Source organism: Chaetura pelagica, unplaced genomic scaffold (assembly GCF_000747805.2).
Source record: "Chaetura pelagica isolate M959 unplaced genomic scaffold, ChaPel_1.0 scaffold139, whole genome shotgun sequence".
Lineage (NCBI taxonomy): Eukaryota > Metazoa > Chordata > Aves > Apodiformes > Apodidae > Chaetura > Chaetura pelagica.
In genome coordinates, this window is record NW_009970717.1 from 266,099 (window position 1) to 287,438 (window position 21,340).

A 21,340-nucleotide genomic window follows, 5' to 3' on the forward strand; every position below is an offset into this window, starting at 1 on the left:
CGGCCCGGGATCCCGCCGGGCCGCAGCCCCGGGCCTCGCCTCACCTCAGGATCCGCGGGGATGGAGGCGGGATGTTCCCTTCCCGGCGCCCTGAGGAGGCAAAACCCGTTCCCGTCGGCGCTGGGGGAAGCTGGCGAGGCCGGCGCTGCAGAGAGAGCGCGGTTACCATCTTTGATGTATTAATTAATTGTCAGGCTTTCTACAAACCAGCTATTTAAAAACAACTTAGTTACACGCTCACAGTTGCCTCCATGTCATTTTCCAGTCATGCGGGAAAGAGATGAAGCTAATTCACTGCAAAAGCTTTAAAACGAGCAAGTTATGCAGTTGAAGTGTATTTCTTAGAGCGTTAACTGTTTTATCAGCGGTAACACAAGTATCAGGTTAGTACCCGAGGATGTTAGCAGATTCTTGCAGCCAATGTGGCACACCAGTGATTTTCAAATGCAGAATGTCAGGTTGAAACGGTTTTATGTACAGACCGTGCTCAGAGAGCACCTGGGGATTGACAGGGCAATGACTGTTTGCTCTTCTTTTTATCTTTGAAGGGCTTACACTTCTTCAGTGAAGTGGAGCCTGGTGTGCATGCTGAGTCAAGAGCCAAAAGTGAGGGAGGATAGTCAAAATCATGAATTGTTCTGCAAACCTGTTCAAGAGCATGTAAAATTGTGAAGTCTTTACAAATGTAAGATATTTTCAACATTTCATTTGCAGTCTGAATTATACAGATTTTTTAAATCTTGCATTTTGTAAGATACACTTCAACTTTAGTGTAGTTCTGTAAGCCAGAGTTTCTAATGGCAGTAAAATATGGTTTCTTTTCAGATATTTCATATAGTAATAAGTGAATGTTTGGGTAGGAAGATGCTTTCCTCGTATATGTCCATTTAGGAGTCACACTGAAGAGTAATGAGTTAAAGTGACTGACACAATGACAACCATAAGACAGAGAAAGGTTGGAAAAGGCACAGAAGCAGCTGAAGATCAGCCTTCAGAGGAGAAGAATGTGAAGCCTGATGGGAAAATTCTCTCTGGTGGGTAATGAAAAGGATTGTTACATTGTGACTTTTTGGTAGCTTAGCTTTTGGTACCTGTCCTAAGCAGAGGTTAGAACTAGGTATGTACCAAATACATTTTCTTAGTGGAATATCTGTAACCAAATTAATTGGATGAGACAGAGAGCATGCAGACAACTGTATGTCAATCCTGTCTCTGATTTAAAACCCTAATTTGAGTTGGTGAGAATTAATTTCTTCAGTTTAGTGTCAGTGACACTATCACGTTTCATATAGCAGTCATCAGTTCTTAAATCTCAGGTCAAATCATCGGTAACATAGTTATTTTAAGACCTCTAATGAATTCTACTTAAATATAAGTAGATTGCATGTGAAATATGTATTTAACTGCAAACTCTCATTTTTGGCTAAAAGGCAAATTAGGTATGTAAATTTAAGAGGGGCATAAACTATCTTGATTCAAGGATCTGTTTAAGTGATGAAATACTGAAAATATTTTTATTTGGAATTACAACTTTAGAGTTGGCAGCGTTTGTTTGGTTTGTGGTTTATTTCTTTAAATTAACTTACTTTAAGGGATGTTCTGATCTAAATTCCCAATGTTTCTGTGTATGCAATGTGAGTAGATTAAAATTACATGGTTGTTTCCACACAAGTACACCTAGGCTATATAAAAAGTAGGAAAGTGATCATAGTTCTCATCCAGCTCTCAGTTCACTTGAATTGCATGTTTAGATATGCATTAGGTGGATGTCACACACAATATGAAATAGCCATTTTAAAGACACAGTTCCAGATCAATAAGATCTATATGCTTATATCAGCATTAAAACAAACAAACAAAACCCAGGAATATAAGCATGCAATAAATTGATTGAGCTATCTAGAAACACAACCTTTCTTTCCCACTATAATGTGAGTCTGATGTCAGCAGGAGGTCATCTGCAATTCAGAGCATGACACCATTATCAAAGGCTGCTTTGGCTGCTCTTCAGCCTCTTTGTGGGTATTTAGAGAGACTTCTGAACCTTCAGTGGTGTTTTTATGAAAGCCAAGCAAATGCCCCCAAAAAACAGGCAGCTGTTTTAAGACATGAAGAAAATGTTGATGTCTTACTCTGTGATCTAACAGTCATCCTGTATTGCCTTACTCTAAAAAGTTGGTATGGTATATGGTATTTATCTGGATATGCATAGGACTGTGGTGTTCTTAAACTGTAATTATGTTTTACGAATTAAGGCTCACCATACTTCACTTTGCATTAAAATACTTTTGAATGTACTATATAATCAAAAACCACATTTCCATGAACAGCTCTTCAAACCAAGTGTCCTGATACCTGCAGAATGTGAAGTGTACTAGCACAGACAATGTGTAAATAGTTTGCAAAATTCCTTTAATTTGTAATATGTGTTTCACAATTACAGAGTGAAATATTTTTCTTCCAAGGCCATACAGGTGGAAAGCTGTGGAATATTCTCTCAATAACTGTCGGTGCATTTTTTGCCATTTCTCTTGGACTTCTTACTTCTGTTTATGTTGCTACACTACATGAAAATGACCTGTGGTTTTCCAATATTAAGGTAACAGTAATTTTGATACTTTGATCAGTGCTTTCACAAAGCATTAGTATGAGTGTTAAAATGTCATTTAATTATGTATTTGTTTTATAACTTGCTCAAAAACAGAGTATTTTTTAAATACTTGATCATATATATAAATACTTTTCCCCAATTTTTCTCTAAAAGCATTGCCATGCAGCTCCTGCCCGAGTTGAAACTATGGTTCTAGAGTAGAATTTCAACATTTACTATATGTTGCACTATAATAATCTATCCCAAGCAATCCAAAACCTAGTAAAAAACAGTTAAACAATATGCAAAATCCTGGCACACAGTTCTTTATATCATAAATATTTATACTATTATATTTAAATACAGTTTATGAACAGTCTCTTACTATTCAATGATAATTTTATATAATGTTGTCCTAAATGTGCAAACCTCAAAACATATTTCAGACATTCACCAGTGTAAAACCAACCATTTCCAAGATCCAGGACTGACTAGTTTTTTCCTAGAATCATTGCATGGGGAAAAAGTGCAGCTATACCCAAATCTATATTTAACCAGAGAAAAGAAACAGGTGAGTCATTTTCCTTTTAGATGCCTAAAATTCACTATGTTAGGTGTATGTATGATGTTATTCATATCTTTATGGATACATATCTTTATAAAGGACACATCTTTAATTGGAGTGATTGCATTACAATGTGTCTTTCCTATATGACACACTTTTTCTGTCCCTCACATTCCCATAATAAAAGTAGTCAGCACCTAAAGAAACAATTGTATGTGTAGCTCTCATTTCATCCTACGGATTTGGTGTGATAACTAGTAACATTGGAACATCAGCAATTTCAGCCAATTTGATGGAAAGATTTCAAAAAGCATTCAGATCATCTCCCAGCCACATTAAAGGAGAAAGAGACAGTTATTTTCTGATCTCACATTATATCTTCTTCAGGAATGAGAGGCCACATAGCAAATTAATACTGTAACAGAGACAAAAAAACTTAAGAGCTTTCATTTGTTCTTCATCCAGTAAGCATTGAGACTACCATTACTGGCTTTTCTTTTAATAAAGTTGCTGCTTGCAAAAAGACAGGAGTAAAATTATCAAATTATAAATCTTTCAGACATACAGGGTAAGAATCCTGGGATTCCTTCTCTGCAATGCTTCAATTTTCCCTTTTTACCTTTTGAGTATAAAAGAAAAATGAAAAAAAAAAAAACCAGGGAATCAGGTAGGCAGGTGTTTGGAATGCTTCAAACTGAATGCATAAGAGGAGAGCAGCCTAGTGTTTTGATGGTACTTTCCAAAGGAAGTACCTGTGGAGTTGTTAAGGGTACTTTAACTCAGCATCAAAAGATTGATTGGAGTGGGAGGAGCTGTGCCATCTGACAGATGGGCATGAGGTTAACCAGCCAAGAGACCATGTACAAGAATTAAAGACATTTGTTGAAATCATGATTGTCAACCAGGAACAGACAGCAGCTGTTTCTACTGAGTTTCCACTTGTGTGGTTGACATTATTTTCAAATCTTTCTGTTCTCGGAACAACTAAACAATATTTTCAATTACACAAATTGTGGTTTAGTTTTGTCAAAAAAGTAATTTAACTTTGCTTATGCTCTTCATTTATACAAAAATTCAACTCAGACTTGTTAGGATCCAGTTGCATAGATTGAAATCATATGCAACTCTGTATGTATCCTGGAGGACAGTGTTGTTGGGTTTTTTTCCTTGGAACAGTGATGACTTAATTGTTAAAGGCTCACAAATTGAATATACAGAAAGATAAATATGTGCTTCTATAATGTTTACCCATAAGGTTGTATGTTTTTATTGACATGGAATACTGGGAAAAATACAAATTGCTGTAGAACTGGAAAAGTATTGTGAGTGAATAAAACAGATGTTATCTTAGCATGAAACAGATGTAAAACTCACTAGTGTTTGTCTCATAAAATACAGCATTTGGTTGAATACAGCTGGTGTCAGGGTTACAAATTAATCATGTTTGAATGCATTTTTGCTAATTAGATCCCCCTCTGTGACTACTTTCCCCGCTAATAAATTCCATATGTTAACTTTTTTTCTTTTTGTGTGTGTGTTCTTAAGAGCACTTAGAATCAGCCACTTTTTTAGTATTAGAAAACTTTTCAGTAGTGAATTTGAAAATAAAGCTCACTCAAAATCCAGCATTCTCATTTTGCTGAGTGTGTGGCTTTTACTATTTAGTGCCAACATCAGTTTCTTCTGTTGATATTATAATGATTTGTATGTTGTAGAGCAGCTGGAGAGTTTAATTGTGAACTTATGTCGAATCAGATTAATTTTTATCTGTTTATTTTTCTCAGGCCAGAACTAATATTGTTTTAGTTTGTCTACAGTTGACTTCAGTAAAACACATTTTAAGATTAAGTTTCTATACTGGGCAGTAGAGGAGGAAGGAATTTTTATGTAAGGTTGCATTGATCAGAATGGCATTCATAAAAATCTCAAGAAACAGTAACATTCTGTCATTTCAGTAGTATTTCTTTGTCAAAAAAGCTGAATTGATAAGAGTAATTTTAGAAGTCTCACTTTAATTTCTTAATTACACACATGCACCACTTACAGGAATCTTACTGGATTTTTTAATCTGGATATAGACCTTTACTAACTTAATGCTTGTAAGAGAGATTTGCTGGGATGGTTTTATATAAACTACTAAAAAGATCACTAATAGTAAAACAATTTTGTATAAGATGCCTATTACTTCTCTTTACATTGGTTGTCCATCCAGTCTTCTTTTGTTTAAATAGAGTTACCCAAGGCTCTGAATTTGTTAAATGAGTTAAGAAATGGAGATGAATTCCAAAGCAAAGATCCTGTACTGAGAGAAGTTTTCTCTAGGAGAGCTTTTATACCTCACTAGACTCCATGTGCTGCAACATCAGCCAAGAAAGAAGCATAGTTTGAAGTGTACCTAGTTAAAATAAATCATATATTTTTAAATTAGAAATAATAATATACCTACACATCTAAATAAGTGAAGAATAATTTTTACTTTAATCTATGATTTAAGTATGAGAACAATGAGCAGCTGCCTTCTGCAAGAAACAGCATTTAACAAGTGGACAGCAGCATACCCTGCCAGCTGAAAGACCAGAGCAGCATTGTGGTGCAGTCCCTGAGTTAACGCTGAGTTAACTGAGCCTTAAGTTGGCAAAGCCATGGAACACTATGTGATATCTACATCTGGAAGAAAAGGTTAAATGCATGAAGAAAGCATAGGCAGTTTTAAAGTCCAGCTGTTGGACACTGCATCTATCTGAACACTGACTATTACAAAAAGGTAGCAAATGGAGCAGAATCACAAAAGGCATAGATTTCCCCAGTTAACAAAGACATTAACAGGTCAGCTATTTGCCTCTCACCTAATTTGTCCATGTATTTTACCTTTGAACCAAGTTGCACAGAATTCACAAACCAAAGATTCAAGCCACTGTGTAAGTTGATTTCCCTAATACAGCAAAACTTTGAGTTGAAAGTAGCTTCATATAATTGTGAAAAGCAAATGGAAAGTGAATTTACTCTTGAACTTCCCCTTGCAGGAAGTCGAAAGAGAAATTTCATTCAGAACAGAATGTGGACTTTATTATTCCTACTACAAACAGATGATTCAGGCTGCTTCCATACAGCAAGGTATTGTAAACTGTAAAGTAAGTTTTACTTCCTGTTGCCAGCTGACTGATTTTAATGTTTTTTCAACATAATTGAGAACAAGGAATACCGTAACTGTGGAAGAGTGTAACAGTTGTATTTGAAACAGAGGGATAGCTTTCATATCTGTTAAGGTTTCAGCCTTGCTGGGTTTTTTTGTTATTATTATTTTATCATTGTTTTAATTTGAATTATGAGCTATTTGTGGGAAAGGGCAGGTTTTTTTGCTGTATACTTGGACATCAAGTGACACAAGGAGCCAGCTTCCAAGGAAATCATACATAAATGGGGATTTCTGTGGCAGTGTCATGTTCTCTAGATATGTAACTGTTGCTCCCTAGAAATTTTGCTTATACTACACATTTGTCAATGTTAACATCACTTGTGTTCAAAGTAGTGACAAGAATGGTTCTAAAGATCCAATATGTACCACAGATTCTATGCTAGGAGTGTAAGTGTAAGAATAAAGGTTTTCTACATTAGGAAATGTATAGTACTTGATTTAGCACTTTGAGTCACATTCAAAACAGGGAAACTGAACACCTCAGGTGGTCATGGTGATTCAGAGGTAGTGTGGCCTGAATCCTTGACTCAAAGCTTGCAGTTTTTGATGAGAGATCCTAAAATACCTTTGAAAAAGTTATTCACTGTTTAAATGAAGATGGAGGGGGAAAATGACAATCTCCTATTTCAATTTCTCTTTATCATTAAGGTTTACATGGTTTAGTATATGACAATAAAACTGAATCTGTGAGGACAATTAACATACTTGAAAGAATGAATGTTTACCAGGAGGTGTTTCTCAGCATTCTGTATAGGATTCTTCCAATTCAGGTAGGCATTTATTTATGGCTTTAGATTGTAAGTGTGTTATGAAGACTGCACAGTGAATCATAGCTCCCCTTTTTAGTTATTTTCTAATTAGAAATAAACCTGACACCTTTTTTATTTGTAAAAGCAAAGCCTAATTCACGTTATAAATCCCCCATCAGTGTTTTATGTCAACATCAGTATTCTTGTGTTTTACAGCAATACCTAGAGCCCGTTTATTTTTATATCTACACTTTGTTTGGACTTCAGGCAGTGTATGTCATTGCTCTGTATGTAACAAGCTGGCTTCTTAGTGGAACATGGCTTTCAGGGCTGTTGGCAGCTTGCTGGTATATTACCAACAGGTAAGTGATATTAAACATTCAATCTTTCTAAAATTGTACCTCATTTCAAAGGTAAGGGATTAAACCTTCAAATGCATTATTAATTGGACAAAAAAATGAAACTATAAGGCATCTCTCTTCAGTTGATCTAGAACACAGAAAAAATATTTAAGTAATACAAAGTAATTAGAAAATCCAAAATGAGCTGATATTGGAGACTAGGATTTTAAAGTTTAAGGAAGTTCGAATAGGAAATTTTGGCTTAAATTGGTCTCTGAAAGTGGACTACATCTATAAGATATGTCTAGATCTCCAGATAACGTTCCTTGTCTTCTCCAGCCTGAGTTCCCTTAGATGTTAGAGATCTGCATATGTGCCCTTCAGATCTCTCCTCACTGTCCCACACCCAGCCTACAAGGGTTCTTTCAACAGCCCAAGATGATCAGAAGTTCAGCTTTTCAGTTCCCTTATTCCTGTAGACATCTGCACTCAGAGAAAAAATATTGCTGATTGACCTGTTCTAGTGCTTCATTACTTGAAGAATTCTCAATTTGGAGTAAAAAAACTAAAGAACTGGATTTATGCCAGGAGTGAGCTAAGACTGGTAACATAGGTTGTTATCTGTAAATTAAGAAAATAAAAGGTACAGTGTCCATTCTATCAAAACTGCTTCAGATGTTAATCAGCAGGTGTAAAGAAGTTTATCTGCACACGTGTACATTATAGAATAATTACAGGTATATAATGGTAAAATGGTTCTCTCTAAATACGAAAGTAATTAAAAAATACATTGAATGTGCAGTAGTTCATGTGTTCATTTCTTGAGGCCATCTTTCCCATTTACAGAATATTTGGAACAGATTCGTCCATCTTTCTAATAATTCATGAACAATGGAAGCTCGTTATAAATTATGCAAATAGAATAAGTACACAGAATTGATTTGGATAAAGACTTTCTGTCCAGACGAAGTATATCTGAGACTACTGACACCATTTTGGACATTTTTTCATCCAGCAAAGCATGTCTCAGATGTGTTCTGTACTTTTCGTTTTAGCAAACATTTTATTCACAGAATCAAAAAAGGAATTATTTTTTATTTCTCAGGTGTTGTGACTGCCTTTTAGGGATCTTTTAGTAACTTCAATCACATACTTTTTTATGTTAGAATACTCAAAAAATGACCAGAAGTTCCTATCCAGTTTAGCAATATTCAAATCCAGTGCATTAGGATCACACTGAAGAAAATTATACATATTTATTCCTTTATGTGCTTTTTGCAAACCAAAAAATGAAGTAAAATTGCCTATGGCATGAAAACTCCACATTCTGGATTTTGGAAGGGTTTTGTTTTGGGACTTCTGTGCTCATTTTTTAATTACCTGGGCTGTGCTTTATAAGTAAAATTGAATCCATACTACAAGTTTTTTAACAGTAAGTGAAGCTAAAGTGCATTTGTTGTACAGAAACAGTGGCTGACTTGCAGAGCCTTTGTAATGAAGTTTTTTCAGAGCCAGGCACATTGAAGGAACTAGGGTGTAGAGCCTTCCTTTCTATTACTTATTATTAATAATATTGGTAGTTGTTGTTGTTATTATTATAAATGACCACAAAGATGTCTGTCATTGCAAACTCTGTCACCAAGCTGGTGTTTTATTTGTTTTAAATTTATGAAACTGTTTGTTTTGTACAGAGTAGATACTACAAGAGTAGAATTCACCATTCCCTTAAGAGAGAACTGGGCATTACCTTTCTTTGCTGTTCAGATAGCAGCCATCACTTACCTACTCAGAACTCATTTACAGCCTGTTCAAGAAGTGAGTATTTCTAACAAGTACAACACACTAAAATTACTGTCAAAAAAACTGTAAAACTTAGAAAAAAATTGTAAGCATTTATAGCAGTGGATATATGCACACACAAATCACAATGTTGAAAACACTGATCAGATGAGCCTTCTGTTAATTTTGATGTGGTTGAAATACGAAGAAATATATATACTCAGCACTGAAAAAAAAAATAAAGGTAATCTCTAAAGAGTACAAAACAACAGTGCTGTGTATTTAAGAAAACATGAGAGTAAGGCAAAGGGGACAGGATAAAAGCTTGTAAAGCAAAAGGAATAAATACTTTCAATTGAATTTGTTTTACAAATGTAAGAAGTTTTCCTAATCTGCAAGAATAAAATCAAATTGGTGATACAGTTTGACAAACATTTCTTAATTTATTACTCCTCAATTTGATCAAATAACTGCAGATTATAGCAGAGCAAAACACGGATTGCATGTTAACCTCTGGGCTGAAACTAATTCAGGTAAAATACAGGCATAAATACAAGAACTTGTAACTCCAAAAATGTTCTGTTTTCCTCCAAGCAGCTATTGCAGTTAAAAAACTCATATTAAAGTTTTAGAAATTGATTTTAAATCAAATTAGGGTGTTTTCTGGTTTTGTAGGGGTTGTACTGTTTTTTTGTTCTGGTTTTTCATGAAGGAAACTGTAAAGTTAAAACTTGTTCCCTCCTTCCAGAGATTGACTCTTATGGCTGTATTCATAGCAACGTTTCTCTTTAGCCTGACTTGGCAATTTAATCAGTTTATGATGCTGGTACAGGCATTGGCATTATTCATACTGGACTGCTTTGACATGCTTCCCACAGGAAAGGTAGGACTATGTTTGAAAATAACCTTTTTTTTTCTTTTCTGTCATAAAGTTAACAGTTTTGGAGGTGTTTTACTAACTAGTGGCTTGGATGCCCAAAGTCATACAGATGATACACTCTGCTGGTTTGTGCTTTTAAGTAACCAGTGTATATACTAACTGAATAATCAAATCCACACTATTTTTGATGGGTTTTTTAAGATTATTTTGTTTCACTTTATGCAATTCCCTCCTGTTCTTTAATTTACACTTATTTTTGTTCAGACACAGCCGTGTTTTGACAATATTAAAGGGTTGCTTTTAAACACTAAAATAACAGTTAATTTAATAGCAGAACTTAAACATGTCCTCTGGAAGTGGCCAGAAAAAAAACAAACTAGCACAAGAAATCTTTGCCTAAGCTGAAGTCATAACAGTTTTGCCTCAGTTATTGTGCAGCCTGGTTTGGAAGTCTGGTGTAGGCACTGTACCATAAAGAGAAGGAAGCTAGACAGGATTGCACAAGAGAAACAGATAGATTTCATACATTGAAATTCACTACAAAATAATTTTATTGCTGCCATGTTGCACGATCATTTACAGTCAGTCTTAGGAAATAGAAATACACTTCAAAGATTTAAACATTGTCTTTGTGTCGCTGTGAAATTCTACAGAGATCATTTTAGCCCTTATAAAACTTACACTAGTTGAGAAAGGTTTTAACTTTAAGGAAGGTTACAGTAAGGAAAGTAATTTTACCCTAAGGAAGGTTACAAGAGCAAATTATGTTAATATTATTTAATTTTTGAAGCATCGTTGAATATTGATGTTTTTATTAATTTAACTGAAAATAGTATGGTGGTTGCCTATCAAAGGTGGTTTATTTTGCAGTTTCAAAGTCTTCATTTGTAAGCTGCAAATGTAAACTGAAATGAGCAATTAATGTGACTGATCAGCTACCTTAGCCGTTGGCAAGTAACCAGCTCCATCCTGAGTTACACTAGAATGGATTTACTGATCCACTTTTATTCCATATTCTCTATAAAAACACTTCTTAAAACTGTTGGCATTTTTGGGGCCATTTGATAGTGACTTACACCAATGCTTTAATGCAAGACTGAACTCAGGATCTTTGTGTCAGGTATAATTTGTGTTTTGGTAGCACTGGATCAAAAAAATCAACTGGTGCTTAGTGTGTGCATTCAGCTGAACAGTTGTAGTAGCTTGGCGTAGCTTGAAGAGGATTACATTAAACTATTATTTTAAAAGGTAAGAGAAATCAGCTGATATTGGATTGTTGAACTGCACTGAGCCATAACCTTTTAGTCATAAAGACATTAGTATACAGAAACATTTACTTTACTAAAGAAAATACAAAACATCTTCCAAATATTAATTAATTAATATTTTTCTGACTCTGTGATTGTTTATCTTGCCTACTTTATTGCAGCATAAGTCTTCCTTAGGAATAAAATAGGTATTAACCTAACTACTTCAGGACATAAATATAGAAAGGCTTTAAGTGATCAATTTTTGGTAAAAATAATGTATGTTTAAATAAATTACAAAATATATTCAAAGAAAAGCAGCTGTGACTGTGAAGTTTTGTAGGCATAAAAATCTCCTCATTGTTACAGGTTACGTGGCTCTATATTATTCAGATTTCTGGATTACTGCTAGTCTGTGTCCTACAGTTCTTTAATTCTATGATTCTTGGATCATTACTTATAAGTTTCAATGCTTCTGTCTTGATAGCCAGAACAATCCAGGTAGGTACACAAGTATTTTTGTAGTACTAAATAGAAAGTATGATACATATAGGTAAACAAGTAATTTATATGCATTATAATCTTAAATGACTAATATTAATTAGAGGAATTACTATAACATAAAGTAACAAAAACATTGCATGATCAAATAATTAATTCAATTACACTAACTACAGCATAACCAAACATATCAGACACCAGAATTTTGTGACTGGTATTAACATTTATGATTGTGCAAGCTGCAGTTTGGATCCTGAAAAAAAATTTTATAAGCAGATTTTACACTTGTTTCAGTAGGACTTGTCTGGGATTTAAGGATCTGCCTCTAACAAAGTGAGAACTAGGCACGTGTCAAATCCAGCTTACTTAAATCTAGTTTCTTTGAAAGATGAGGATTTTTCTCTGTATTTACAGTTTTCTGATGCTGGCACTGATGACAGCCTCTAACCAGGATGTATGACCTTACAGGGCCATTCCTCCTGTCTCTCACTTGTGACCTTTTAAAATCAGGGCTGTATTTTTTTGTAGTTAGACAATATCTGCACTTATTTCAAGTTGCCTGTGAGCAGACAGAGAACCACACTCAGATCTGGAAATTTCAAGTGGAAAATTGCTCAAACTCCTATCAGCTGACAGAGCCAGAAGACACCTTTGGCATATTTAACTGGAAGGTTAAATGAATTGATATTTCAAAAGGCACACAATAGTGTTGAAATTAGGGGAATCTTGGAAAACAACCACAGTTGCACTGGGGGCCAGCAGTTGCATGAATAGAATGGGGCCACCTCTGAAGGAACGCTGTTTGTCTAGTTGCAAAACTCTGCCAGATCAATATGCTGGGGAGTTTATTTTCTCTCTTCTTTGTGAAAGAAATACATCTTTATTCTGGATGAATACATCTTTATTCTTGGTTCCATATACATTTTTGCTTTCATGAACCTAATACAAATTTGACTCTGATTAGGCTTAGCAGATAAGCTATTTCAAATAGTCTGTGTTGCTTACATACAAATACATATAAATATACTGAAATATTAACATTTTGTTCCTAGTACATAACAAAAAATACTGAAATACTAATGTTTTGTTCTTTCTAGAAAAATCTAAAAAGGGGCAACTTGCTTAATAGGCTTGGAAAAATTATCCTCCATGTACTGTTAGTCTTGGTCTTGACTCTCCTAGTAAATAAATTCATCAAGGTAAGAAAATAAATTTTAATGCAGAAACTTTCAAAAAGTATTACATTAAAAGCTATTTGTTAACCATCTGCAGTATCATTATTAAATAAAAATGGCAATGAGATTTCACTGCTCTTTAGAGGCTGCATTTTAGAAATGAAAGATTGTTTTGCTACTCTTTTTGGTGTATAGATTTTAAAACATATTCTTAAAATTTCACAAGTTAACACCAAATAACCAAATAGGTATTTGTATCTTTAAGCTCAGCTGTAATTTAATGAGTGTAGATTTATACTGCATTCTGATACTGCTAAGCATTTGTAAAGTTTATAATTGAATTTACTTTTCAATGAATGCAGTTAAAAATTAATACTTGTTGTGAACCATACCATACTTTCACTTGCTTCTTGTGCAGAGATGCCTGCAGACATTAGTGACAGTAACACTTTCTCTGCTTTTGAATTTTAGTCTGTTGAAGAGATCTATATCAACAGATTAAAATTTTGCACAAGTGGAAATTAAAAGTACCACAGTAAGACAAGTCATTGAAGACCAGCTTGTCCTGGATAATCTTCATCTGTAAACAAGGAACTAACCTTAGTAGATATTCTAAAACATAAATAACTTGCCCTTTGGACCACAGAACCGTAATTACAAACTGAATGTCTGATTCCAGAGCACCCTATCTCAGTAAGCCTGTGTTGCCTCACTGTTTCATTTAAATGATGAAAACACTCTTTACTGTATGAAGCTTAATTTTTTTGATACTTAAAATATAATATTCTTTCTTTTTCCCCCTCCGTAGAAAATTCTTAATCTTGAGTCAGATGAACATATATTCAAATTTCTGAAAGCGAAATTTGGATTTGGGGCAACAAGGTATGATTTTACTTTTTTGTATGACTTCATTAAGTGAACTCACTGTAGGTTGTTCTCTCAAAATCTTGGTGATAAATCATGGCTTTATACCTCACGTTTATGTCATATATTTTCCTTCATAATAGTCTGCACAACTGTGGCTTTATAATGTCTTGTAATAAAAGAAACTTTGGTCCTTTTTGACGTGAAGTTGTGAAATAAATGATGACAAAGATTATTCTTTTTCCTTTAGAGATTTTGATGCTAACCTGTACCTTTGTGAAGAAGCTTTTGGTTTACTGCCTTTAAATACTTTTTCAAGACTCTCAGACACATTACTTTTTTACATCTACATCTTTGTTCTCCTTCTAATGGCAGTAGCAGCTGTGGTTGTTGCCTTTCGGAACCTCAGGTAAAATATGTTTTTAAAATAATTCACATTTTTATCTGTTTCCTTAGTAGGACATACACTAAATCAGGCAAAATAATTAACTTGCTATTAAAGCTAAAAATATGAAGGATGTAACAGGACTAAGCAAAGAAACATTCTTCCCTACTTTCCTTCAAGCTGGGTTTTTTTGCTGTTGGTGTTTTGTACTATGCCTAGGTTTGGTTGGGTTTTTTTGGGGGGAGGAAAGGCAGAGAAAGGTTGTCTTTATAGAAAACAATGTTAGTTTCTTTAGTTCATTCCATATTCCCTGTGCAAAGCACTCCCAGTCAAAGGTTTCCTTGGTGATATCCTCAAACTGCCCAGAAATTAGTAAGGATGGTCTGTGCTGAACTTCCTGTGATCTGTGTGAAGAAGCTGGGCTGGTAGACTGCAACTGGGCATCACTGCCACCAGTTCCTATAGCTAAACTGTAGGATTTGAAAATATTTACAGAACACTAGAAGAAAGTTAGTACTGAACTGCTATTTCATAAAGCAAAAGTAAATGATTCATTATAGATGTGTCAGTTTCACATTTGCAACCTGGGCAAAAGTGAGAAGGGATGATATGAAACTCAATTAATTAAAAATTCAAGGATTGTAACATAACTAATGCCACTCATCATAGATTTTATGGAAAGCAGGATAAAAATGGGAGAGAGAAGGGGAGAGGGAGAGGATCTAAGACATTCTGAAACTGTATTATGGTAATTCTGAAGTCCTAGTCATCTGCAAGTCTTTTTGGTACTACTCAACCAGCCTCTTCAAAACTTACTGCATCAATCAATTTTAAGAACAAACAAAAGTCTCTGCAGATCTTATTTTCTGTAATCCTAAATGAGCTCCCAAAAATCACCATAACTTTTAACACTGTCCAGTTATCTCAATCATCTCCCCACCAGGAAAAAAAAAAAAAAAAAAAAGCAACAGGGAAAACCCCCACAAATTTAAGCAGTAGTTTGTTGGTTTTTTTATGAGTCCTCTATATGCATTCACAAGACTAGCCACACCAAGCAATAACTAGGCATGTCAGAACTTTTCTGTAAATTTACTCCCAATCTATGGCTGTAGTAGCATCCAGACACACCAGTGCACCCCCCAAACACAGTTAAGTTCTTCACTCTCATCAATAGGCCTATGAGTGAGTGGGAGGAACTGCTTCAAACAATAAACCAAGAATGTTTTCCTGTAAACGATTTTATCCCACTAACCAGCACTTTGAACCCATTGCATTTACTGAAAACTAGTTGTGAAAGTAAGCATTGATTCTGCATCAAGTTGGTGCTTTTAGGTTAAATTATATCATAGATACAAGAGAATATTGTGAACTGGTATCAGTACTATTGCTCTTTAATATCAGAAGATTTTTATAATACAACTGTACAAAATATGATAAGGAACTTCATGTAACACTTCTGTATTTCTTCTGTTAAATTAGTGGTTCAAATGAAGTCCAGTTCGTGGAAGCAGTGGAAGAATGCACAATAACACTGAAACCTGATGCTGCTTACAACTTAATTCACACCATTCTCTTTGGATGTCTGGCATTAAGCACAATGAGGTTGTTGGTTTTTTTTAATTCTACTAAAGACTTTTTTAGACTATGAAGTACATTTTTGTAAGAGCATAAAATAATGCTGACCACAAAATTATAGGATCATTCATGTTCTTTCTCTTCCTCGTGTGTTTCTGCTTGTACACTTGAGGCATCTCCCAATATTCTGCCAAAAAAAAAAAAAAAAGATTGGAAGAGCAGAGATGTTCTCAAGAGCACATAGCAGACCACAAAGTGAATCTTCTACTTGGTTATTTCTGTCCCAAAAGTCCAAGAAAACTGTTCAGATTTTCTCTAAATAACTGCTCTCATCAACACAGCTCAGCTGAGCTCCAGATGATTAGCAAAATTTGTTTGTATTCTTACAGAATGAAGTACCTCTGGACATCCCACATGTGTGTATTTGCATCTTTTGGCTTGTGCAGTGCAGAACTATGGAAACTTATCCTGAAGTGTGTTCATCTCTACACATCACGGCGGGTTAGCACTATACTTATGGCATTTCATGACATTTGGGTTTGCTCCATATCTGAACCAAATCAAGACTCAGAATTATAAAAATCTGAAATGATTACTCTTGGTAGTCCTTTTAAACTGGATATCTCTGAAGTACAATTGTGTAAATTTAGTAAGTAAAATTTCTTTTTAGTGGTTCATATATTAAACAATTCCATTTGAATACACTAGATGGCAATATAGATGTGGCTATGAAAAGTAACTGCAAGTTTAGTAGAAAAGTTTTAGTCAACATATTAAGAAGTCAGCAGTGGTCTGAAAAGACCTTTACAGTCTATCATACTGAGTGACACAGTATTTTTCACTCTTTTATGAGATAGATTCAGATACATAGATTTAAATCCATCATTTTATGATTAGTCTGTAATAAGGATTTTACTTGGAAACAAAATCAGAATATGGTCATATAAATTCAAACTGTGTCAGATTTCAATACATTAAACATTAAGTCAATCCAAATAAATGTATGATCAGAATAACCGATTTATTTTTTTTATTTCTCTTAGACATATGTGATTAAGTATTCTCTACCAATAATTACATTGCTATACATTTCATACAAGGTAAGAAAAGTTTTTTTCTCAATGTATTGGCAGTGGCATTTTCCTTGTCGTATAAGGGGATTTTTTTATATAGAGATATATAAATAATTGCATATAAAATTTGTAGCTGAGTTTTTAAAATTGTGATAGACTACCTCAAGTGCATATGAAATTGTATCTGAAGGATCAGTTGGGCTGGTTGGATCCAAAGTAGTCATAGATACAAATAGTTGTTTGATTGTATGTGTAAGTTACCAGTTGTGATTTACATGCATAATTTATGGAAATGGAAATGGTCTGGTTTGGTTTTAACTAAGTTGTAGATAAGATGCAGGTTTATAAATTGTTTGATAATTAATCGTAGGAGCAGAAATAATATTAATGTTCTATACTTCTGTGCCTTATCTCATGTGTTGTCAAGTACAGAATTGTTAAACTAGTCAAGTATTTCTGTTATCTTCAGTCTGTCCCAGAAACAAATTATTACTATGGTCAAATATTTAAATGTAAATACCTAAAACAAATTTAAAATAATAACATGTACAAGATTATTAGTCAGTCTGTCAAAGCAGGGGGATTTAGAAGATTAATTGAATGGGCATACTATTCTTTTAATCTGTATTTACAAAGACAAAAAATTCAGATGCAACTTTAATGGAGAAGTTACTTCTGCAATACCTAGTGTAAAAAAGAGAATATTTCTATTAAAGAATGACCTTCAGAGAGACTCAAGGTGAATTTCATTATTAAAGTTAAAAAGGCCATAGTAAAGCATATTAGTTAGGAATGCTGCTAATAGAGTTCACTCCGGGAGTCTGTTCCCCCCTTTAAAACAGTCAAACAAAAAGACAAAAAGGCCATAACAGTTTGTGTAGTAGAGTTACACTGATGTGTTCCACTTGAATTTTCTTATTATTCTGCTAGGGGACTGCCTAGATATTTTTTTTTCCATTGGTATGCTGGTTAGGGAATTAATTTACCATTTTCATCATCTCTGAAAACGACAGAAATTATACCATTTCTTTTAACAAGCATGATACCAAGAGCATGACATTTTAATAAATAGACTAATGTGACAGATCAACTAGGAATAATTTTCCTCCCACTCTTCATGAGCAGATCTGAGGTTCCTAAATCCTGTCGGATTCAATTCTGAAGTCAAAAGAAGTCAGTGATTTTCACAGTCACTACTTGTATCGTTTTTGTATTTCTTCTAAATATAGGCAATATTTTTTACTGACATTAAAAATGATTTTTTTTTTTAAGTGCTCAGTGGAAGCAAAGAAATACATCAGCTCTTAGTATTTCTTGGTCTAAAGTCAGTTTTTGCAGTTCAGCTGCCAGAGGATATCTTTGGTGTGTGTTTTTTCTGCAAAGCTGTAATAATTGGTGACCCTTCAGAAGAGGAGCCCATCTGACAGACAGGTCAAACTTGTCACCAGATTCCCTGGCAATAGTCAAAGTAAAAATTCTTAGAGAGATCCACTGCTTCTGTAAGAATGTGTTTACATATTCTCTCTCTACAGCCCTTAGAAACAAATCAACAGTGCAAGTAGATTTTGATAGCAGAGACTTACTTATCTTTCTCCTTTCCAGATAAGAATTTGTGTTCATGCACTGACTGCTCAGATTGCATGAGCACCTTACATGTTCACCACAAAGTTAACTGGTCATCATGGCTGGTTTTCTTGAACTAGTAGCAGGACAGTATTTTATTTTGCTACCTGTTATGGTTATGTTTGTCAGAAGAAGTATTCTTCAATGCCATTCCTCAAAATAGGAGTTTTATGGGATTATTAGCCTAATCCTGAATAAGCTAATGAAAGCCTCTTTTGAGGCATGTGGTTACTACAGTCCCAAATATATCACTTGAACAATAATTTCTTGAGATTCAGATGCAACTACAATGCCAGCTACCTTTCAGATTTCAGGTACAGTATGTTTTGAGACCTACAAGACATTAGTATTTCTATTTACACAAGTTTTCTTCATGATAATTGTGCAAACATCTTTTAGATAAAGCAGAAGTGTTGTAGTATTTCTGTGCATACTTGAGCTCTGGTGCAGATAACAAAACATATATATAATGCAGTACTAAATATTATTTCTCTTTCACCTCACAGTCTTTATAGGTAGATTTCATCTGTGTCTGTGTCTTGCATTTAACTTCTCTACAGAATAAGATCCTTCAATTTGTGTTTGTATGTCAGTCATTCCTAAATAAATTATCAATACTTGAGATCAGTGCCTAAGCTTCAGCAAGTCTATAGTTAGCTCTTTTGCCAAATAATCATGATTTTTCTTCATTTTGAAGAGGTCTCATTATTTAGAAGAGTTTGTTACATCCCTGATACGCTTTTTATATTCTTTTTATCGATTCCTTGAGTCACAGTACTCTTTTTCTCAACCTGACATATACTTGATTTATGAGGCAAAGTTGTCATATCAATCTTACTGGTCCATATTTTATCATACTTCACTTTGTCATGGTTATTCTGTTGTATTTGGAACTCCTGAAGTTCCTCAGTTTTCTCCTGTTTTGAATAATTCAATGTTACCTTACAATTTTTACATCAGCCTTCTCTTTTTACATTCAGTAATAGCAAGCCCCACTACCAGAATTTTCCTCCAGTGAAAACTGCTTGTACTCAATCAGCAGTTGCAGTAGCAGGATATTGAAACTTGAAAACACTATAATGATCAGTTAGTGACATACTGTAGTCCCAGTATTCAGTGGTAGCAGTCATGGCATTCTTGGTTGCAGGGCAGGTTTGCAGCATGATCTAGAAGCAAAGCAGAGCCCATTTCCTTCTGTATCCACCCTAAAGGACTACAAGCTTTCAAAATGTTTAGCTATCCTGGGTCATTTAGTAATGAAGAAGGTAATTTTGATTCATTATGAGACTCTACAGTCTCATTTCACAGCTACTTACTGATCTCTCAAGAGATCTTCTGAGGAGTAGAAATATGTCTCTTAAACTACTACAGTACTTTCAAAAAATGTAAGGTTATGATACTGCCATAACAATCTTTTGGATGTTTCTCAATCTATCAGCCAGTGTTACTTTTAACAAATGTGTCAAGTAAAGTGGTAGGTATCTTGATTGGCCTAATTACATCACCTGCTCTCCAGTCCTACATAATTACAGTTTTAGTAAAAGAATGCTGGTTTTTGCTTAGAAGCTCACCAGCATCACATTCAAATTCCTTCTGAACTCTTGGAAGAACATTATCTAAATTAGGTGATTTATGGCTTTTTAGGTTTTCAGGCAGGTTTTCTTACACTTTTTCCTGTGACATTTCACTTTACAAGCTAGCAAGCCTCATTATCTAAAGAAAGCAGCTTTGGAATAGGTTTCACCATAACACCCTCTGTAGTAAAGACTGATGCAAAACAATCAGTTAGTCATTAGCATTGTCATTTTTCTCTCTTAATTGCTCCCTTTTGCCCTTGAATTTTCACTAGCTTAAACAAGGAGAAACCCTTAAATAAATCTTTTTTCTGTTAGCTTTTTTGGGGGGATGGGGATGGTTAAGCTTTTCAGAATCAATTTCAATCCTTATTTCTCTGATCCAAATTTATGTATTTTTTTGTCTTCAGTACATTTGGAAACGTTTTCCCCCAATAGTCTGTTGGACGTTGCTGTTTAGTCACACTTTTCTTTTTTCCTTCAGTGGTTCTCTTTTTATACAAAGTTCTGAAATGCCATTGATGGCATCCATAGCACATCTAATAATTTTAACTTCTGATGCATATCTCCTTCTTTTTTTTATTTGCTTGTAAGTTTCCTTTACAGACTTAGTGTTACTTCCTGGAGCCTTCCCTTCTCCTGTAATAATAGATGTTACTTAATGGCTTGACTGTTACATATCGAATTGTTACATGATGCCACTTTATCGTGTTCCTTTTCAAGAAGTTTAGTCTGTCAAGAAATAACTTTAAAAATTAGCATTGATCCTCTAGTCCAGGGAACTGAAATGGTTGGGTTCTAAGGTAGATACAATGCACAGCAGTCATATCTCAAACTCTAAAACCGTGTACTCGTATTGCAATGACAGCCACATGTCCTTTTCAAGGGTAGATATGCTTAAGTCTTGAAACTTACCCATGAACTGGACAAGATCAGTTACCAGCTAAGAGGAAGTAATAAGTTTCAACATCCAGAACTTGTTTTATTCATTCTGTCTTCAGTTTGTTTTATTTTGTTTTCATTATAGTTCTGGCCAGGAATAATGGATGAATTATCAGAGCTGAGAGAATTCTATGACCCAGACACTGTGGAGCTGATGAACTGGATTAAGTAAGAGGATTTTCTTATCTATTGAAGTTAAAAGCTATTTGTGTAGATCTAATGTTCTTAGTTACAGTGTTCTTATTAGTCACAGCTCATCAGTGAACTCTGGTGACCCATGG

General features: G+C 34.5%; 1 protein-coding gene across 1 annotated transcript in view; it reads left to right on the top strand.

The window, feature by feature from the left end:
- Window positions 1-931: 931 nt before the first annotated feature.
- DPY19L3 (dpy-19-like 3 (C. elegans)) overlaps window positions 932-21,340 on the top strand; it is a 28,214-nt gene continuing 7,805 nt past the window's right edge. Inside the window, exons 1-15 of the mRNA XM_010006159.1 lie at window positions 932-1,034; window positions 2,466-2,599; window positions 6,179-6,269; window positions 7,000-7,121; window positions 7,317-7,462; window positions 9,133-9,256; window positions 9,969-10,103; window positions 11,717-11,848; window positions 12,946-13,047; window positions 13,832-13,905; window positions 14,138-14,296; window positions 15,752-15,874; window positions 16,237-16,348; window positions 16,891-16,947; window positions 21,145-21,227. Coding sequence (XP_010004461.1) covers window positions 932-1,034; window positions 2,466-2,599; window positions 6,179-6,269; window positions 7,000-7,121; window positions 7,317-7,462; window positions 9,133-9,256; window positions 9,969-10,103; window positions 11,717-11,848; window positions 12,946-13,047; window positions 13,832-13,905; window positions 14,138-14,296; window positions 15,752-15,874; window positions 16,237-16,348; window positions 16,891-16,947; window positions 21,145-21,227 — 1,697 coding nt within the window. The remainder of the gene's footprint in view (window positions 1,035-2,465; window positions 2,600-6,178; window positions 6,270-6,999; window positions 7,122-7,316; window positions 7,463-9,132; window positions 9,257-9,968; window positions 10,104-11,716; window positions 11,849-12,945; window positions 13,048-13,831; window positions 13,906-14,137; window positions 14,297-15,751; window positions 15,875-16,236; window positions 16,349-16,890; window positions 16,948-21,144; window positions 21,228-21,340) is intronic.